We start from the raw sequence: 6,000 nt of genomic DNA on the forward strand, positions 1-6,000 counted from the left end.
TTAGCAGCTTCTGTGTAGTTGGTGTAAATTCCTAAAAGGTATCCAGCTGAAGTCCTTCTGTAAGTACAGAAAGCCATTCTAGCAACAGACCAAAAAAATCAACATATGTCTACAACATTTCCGCACTGCACGTCAAAATCAGCATTTCCCCAACTAAGTTGCGTATCCAAAAACATAAACAGACACAGAAACAGTCCAAGCTCCCACACACAGCATTAAAAGACCTCATTAAGAGAAAGCAAGTTGTATTCTTCCCTTTTATTAAAAAGTTTTCTCTTTAATTTTTTTAATTCAGTTTTAAAACATCTTAACAAACCAACATTAAGTGAAAATCTGTGCATGTGGAGAACTATTGGAGGGTGAGTACAGCTGTAGAAAAATTTATTATCCTATCATTTGAATATCACATAGAAAAATAACAAAAGACTATGAATATGTCTTCTCTCATTTGGAAATTATTAGCAGATTTCCCTTTGTTCCACTGAGAAATGAGAGAAGAATATATGAAGTTACAGCGAACCCATATGGCCAGCAGGAAAACCCCATTTAATTGCTTTATTGCCAGAAATGTTAAATCACTTCCTGAGGATACAGTTCAAATGAAACATATGGCAGCTATTTAAAAAAATCCCTAATGAATTCAAAAATATGCTTTTTATGGGAGCTTTCTCATAAGCAACAGTCATACATGTTATTTAAACTGTATATACAAGTATGCACTTGGTATTTTAATCCAACAAATGTTTGATGGACACCTACTTTAAACCAGACAATACCAGCAGCTTGCATGAAATGTTTTTTCCCAAGCCCAGGAACATATATTAGACTATAAAACCTCAGGACATGATTCCCAATCTAGCCATGCTACTTCTCAGAAGTCTTCAAGGCAAAAAGAAATCTCCTGAACAGCACTTCCTCCTCATGAATCCACTGCCCAAGAACACATTCCATTTCCAGGGAAGCCCTAATTATTTACTGTCTTCCTACTCCTATTGATGTCACTCTTATTATGTCACACCGGTGCTAATCATTATCAATTAGCAACCACTGCCCAGAATTATTCTTTGTCTTTTCACACATTCTTCAGTTGAATTATGAATTCCATGAAGAAGTAAACTTTGCTAAGGGTTTTTGTATGTAGAATGATGTGAGCTATCTAATTAAGAATCAATAAATACCTTTCATTAATGGAAAAACTAAGTATCAGCATTTTTTAAAAAATTAAATACCTTTTTACCCTGGGAAATGTCACAAATGTAATCAGTGTGAATCAATGTAATTCATGAACCATTTTCTAAAGAGAAAATTCTCCCTCATTTCAAAGATAAATCAGTCAAGGGATATCCAGCTGTCATTACTACGTGGTTTTACTTTAAAAGAGAAGTTGTTAAATGTGGTGTATATTAAAATTTGACCTTCCTTTCTGCATATTATAATATGCCCATTGCAGTTATGTAATGGATTCAGCTTTGGTAGCTTAAAGAATCATGCAGGATATGTAGGTGAGATTCTAAAGTAACTGGCATTGTCTACATGATATATTGTCTTTGGCTATATGGAGGCTAAAATAGATTTGTTTGATAAAGTAACTCGATATCTTTATTAAGTATTTACTTATACATGCTTGGTTATACACTTTGTAATCAAAGAGAACACAATATGGAAAAGGTCGGTCGCTGGTCAATTTGTGATTTGGAGTAAGACATTCAATTTGTCTTAAATGTCTTAGCTATAATGGAGAACTCACTTAGATGATTTCTAAATGCCTCATGCGGATACTCCTGAACAAGTACGTTGGGATCTAAGTGAACGTCTCCTCCTAGGGCCTCTCCAAATCTTTTCTCCTCCTTTGTTTCAAAATTCTCTGATTAGTATTTCAAGATTAGAGTTAATAACCCCAGAGGTCAGTGTGCCAGTGACTGTGTCCTGGCTTTCATTCCACACTGTGACCTCACAAAAGTTACTCTACTTTCTAAGGCTTTGTGGAGTTGGTCTGAGGACTGAGTGAGTTTATGCAGATAAAAGCTTACAACTATACCTTGTGCATACTGAGAACCTAGTAAGTGTTAGCTCTTTGTACACTGAGGAACTTTCTCCATAAACATCCTTTAATTACCTATCACTGATGTTTACATTCTTGTCAATGAAAGAGTTTCTATTTTTGTTTTGTTATAAAAGCCCTGATCTCCAGTAAGGGATCAAATCGTGCTTAAAATATAATATATAGTATGGATTTAATTCCATTTTTAAATACTTTTCCCCAAAAAAACAAATAAAAAGTAATGAAACATTACCAAAACTGTAGGATGACTCTCTTGTCAAGGGAGGAAACTGTTTTACTGAAGTAGAGTATCAGAGAAATACTTCTCGATGCAACGGAAAAATTAAATGACACAGCTACAAAAGAAAGAATGCCAAAGAAGGTGTCTGAAGCCTCTGCAGTCCTTCTGATGCCCCGGTCTCTGGGCATAGTCCTCCGTTCTGCCATTAACCCACTGAGCCACAACAGGAACTCCAAAACTCCTCCTATGTTTTTAATGCATAGAAAGATTTTTCCCTTATTTGAAAAATTGCATTGGAGTTCCCCTCATGGCGCAGTGGAAATGAATCTGACTAGGAACCATGAGGTTGCGGATTCGATCCCTGGCCTTGCTCAGTGGGTTAAGGATCCGGCCTTGCCATGAGCTATGGTGTAGATCACAGACCCGGCTCGGATCTGACGTTGCTGTGGCTGTGCATAGGCCAGCAGCTACAGCTCTGATTAGACCCCTAGCCTGGTAACCTCCGTATGCCACTGGGTATGGCCCTAAAAAGACAAAAAGACAAAAAAAAATTGCATCAATCTCCAATCCTGTAAATTCCAAAAGTGAAGAACTCAACAGTAATCAATATATCACAAAGATATAGGTGTCTTCATCCATGATACTTCCAGAAATGAAGATTTGTGTTATTTCTACAAAAGAGGTGCACATGAGCTTTCCCCCATTCGCTCTCTTTCTCTCTTATAACACACACATACACATTTGCAACAAAATTAATTACCCATTTGAGCCTACTTTTCTTACTTCAACTCTGAAGACTTGTCCCCTAAGAAAGGGAGAGAGACATTGCTTGCAGACATCTTTTGTGGTCAGTAGTTGTGGAGTAGCGGGCATCACATCCCAGTGGGTGCGATAGATTTATAAAAAAAATTCCAATAAAAGTTACTACCTTCATGCTAACTGTACTCTGTACATGAGTAACTGAGGTGAATGGCAACCACAAGTTAACTTCCTTAGTTGGTTTTAGGGTATCCACAAGGAGTAAACTAGACTATTCTACTTTAAAGTCTGTGAAAACAGGTCATTCTGAACTCTATTTTTTAAATAGCAGTGAGAGATAACAGTTCCTGGGAACTGAACTTCTAAACCTCTCATATCAGTAAATCAGCCCAATGGCTCCATAGCCATGGTAACAAAGAGTAAGAGCAGCTCTCTTTTCCTAAGACCTCATATGCTTTACAGAAGCTACTACGTTTAGTCCTTTCAGCAGCCTTGTGAAGTAGCAGTATTTATCCCCCTTTTATAAAGGAGAAATCTGAGCCTTGAGGAGACAGGGCAGAGATGTGAAAGGCCCACACACTGACCAAACAATTTGTTTTTCCTGCCTCCCAAAATAGGACAAAGAAATGGAGCTACAAAAATTTGACCCTAATTCAAAGGTGTTTTTAGTTTCTTCCGTTGCCAGTATCTTTTAAGGGTAAGGCGAGTCTGATTTCAAAGAAAACAATTACATGATTGATTTCTTCATCAATCACACATTGATCATATATGTGATCATACATATGATCAAAGTGTGATTACACAGTGATTATAGCTGGATCCAGTGACTTTGCTGATAGTTCCACAATTTTCTTTTTTTCCAGCTTTATTGGGGTATAATTGTCAAAATTGTAAGACATTTAAAGTGTGCATTGTAGTGATTAGATATATGTATACATTGTGAAAAGATCCCTCCTTTAGTTAATTAATGCATCCATCACCTCACATACTATCTTTTTTTTTTTTTGATGAAAATCTTCGAGTTCTACTCTCCTAGTAAATATCAGTTATATAATATAGTGTTATCAACTGTGATCACCATGCTTTACATTGTGGCTTTTTTTTGTTTGTTTTGTTTTTTTTAGGCTATTCCAGGTATTTCAGAGAAGGAAAAGGCTGGTAAGTTGACATTGGTTGTGTTTTCACTTCTGTCTATTTTAGAATAAAATTCCATCTTCATACAGACATTTCATTAAATATCTAAAATGTATACATCTCGCTGAGTCTCTGGGAAAATGTTATTTTTGAATTCCTAAAAAAAAAAAAAAAGTTTTTCTCAAAATGTAAGAAAAACGGCTTTCTAATGTAACATTACATCCTGTTAGAATAAAATGTGTACTTCTTGTAGCCTTAATTGTAACTGCAGCTACAACTTTTTTTCCTTGAGGAAAAGAATTAAAAGAATTCAGTTTACTGAGAAGTGGTCTTTGGAGATCTGTTGTTAATATTGTTGACCCTCCATATCCAGGGAATCTGAATCCACAGACTAAAACAGAGGTCAAAAATATTTGAAAAATAAACCCCAAAATTCCAGAAAGCTCCAAAAAACAAACCATGAATTAGTCACAAAGGTGACCAATTACATATCTTTTACCTTGTACTAGATATTATAAGTAATCTAGAGATGGCTTTAAAGTATAAGGAGAATGTGTATAGGATGAATGGAGGTACTGTGCCATTTTGTATAAAGGACTCGAGCATCCATGGATTTTGGTACCCACCAGGGAGTCCCAGAGCCAATTCCCTCCAGATACTGAGGGATGAATGTAATTATCAAGATTTTTTTTTAATCTTAGTAGTTTATTTAGTACCACTAGAAAAAAAGATGTACTTGTTTAAATCTGATGCTATACCACCAAAAAATCAAATTGTGAAGAAATACGTAGAGTTGTATTAGAGAAATAATACAATATTTTTCTATGTTCTGTGCTATGATTATTACTATCAACAGTATTATGGGAAATGGATAATTAGACTGGGATTGGTGGAATCATGTGCTTTTTAAAATCCTTTGATCTTCCTCGATATTGTCTTGTGTTTTCTGTGTAAGACTAATCATCTTTTTAGAAAAGTGCTTTACCAAACTTGAAGAACATCACTTAGCTGTTAGACGTGTATGGGTTTTTAAGTTTATAGTATCATCTAAAAGATGTCATGACTTCAAGTAACTTTACACAAAAGCATTAGAGTTTGTCTGATAGGATTTTTATACAAGAGATGTTCTCTTTCAAATTCACTCATCTGAATTTTACTGGTCGTAAACAGATTTCACACACAAGTTTTTGTCCGTCCATGAGCTGAAGTGTTCTCTTTTGTTTCAACTGTGCCTGGCTTCTTCTCTCTAAAATATTGAAAGGTAACCCTTCAGAATAGAATGAAAATATTGAACTGGCATCGTGGGTCAGTTCAAGAGAAAAACTGCTCAATTTATTGATGGAGTGGTATTACAGAAATTAATCATGTACCTTAAATAAATTCAAATGACCATTCCAGAGCTCTAATGCCTTCAATAATAGATGCATTAGCTATCTTCTTAGAAGTCATAAATGGTTAAGAGAGCATTTGAATCACAAAGAAAAAGAAACAGCCAAAATTGTGCTCTATCTTTGCTTGTGACATTCTCCGTGATTTGCAAGATTAGCTGCAATTTAAACAAAGTGTATAACAGAGCAAAGTTGTCATCTTGTTCCAGAAAATCAGCAAATTCTTTCATACCCTAAGGGGAAAATTAGGATGTGAATTCTTGGCTGAAGGGGAAGAGGGAGGAGGGATGGAAAGGCAAAGAGGGACTAGAGAAGCAAAGAGTTCTTTTTTCCTCCTACCTCTCAAATGATGTCCCTTTGATAGGGAGAAGCACTTGGGTTCATACAGCTTCTCTTAAAGATATTTTTATTAAAACAAAGAGCTATTTAAACAGAGA

The 6,000-nt window shown here is 35.6% G+C and overlaps 1 protein-coding gene across 2 annotated transcripts in view; it reads left to right on the plus strand.

The window, feature by feature from the left end:
- The window catches only part of LOC125122936 (rho GTPase-activating protein 7-like), a 192,131-nt gene extending 187,261 nt beyond the window's left edge, over positions 1 to 4,870 (plus strand). For both annotated transcript variants that reach the window (XM_047771899.1, XM_047771898.1), the window contains exon 5: positions 4,166 to 4,870. In XM_047771899.1, the coding sequence (XP_047627855.1) occupies positions 4,166 to 4,246 (81 nt within the window). In that variant the 3' untranslated portion in view covers positions 4,247 to 4,870. The remainder of the gene's footprint in view (positions 1 to 4,165) is intronic.
- The last annotated feature ends 1,130 nt before the right edge of the window (positions 4,871 to 6,000 follow it).

This window comes from Phacochoerus africanus, chromosome 3, assembly GCF_016906955.1.
Source record: "Phacochoerus africanus isolate WHEZ1 chromosome 3, ROS_Pafr_v1, whole genome shotgun sequence".
Taxonomy (NCBI): Eukaryota; Metazoa; Chordata; class Mammalia; order Artiodactyla; family Suidae; genus Phacochoerus; species Phacochoerus africanus.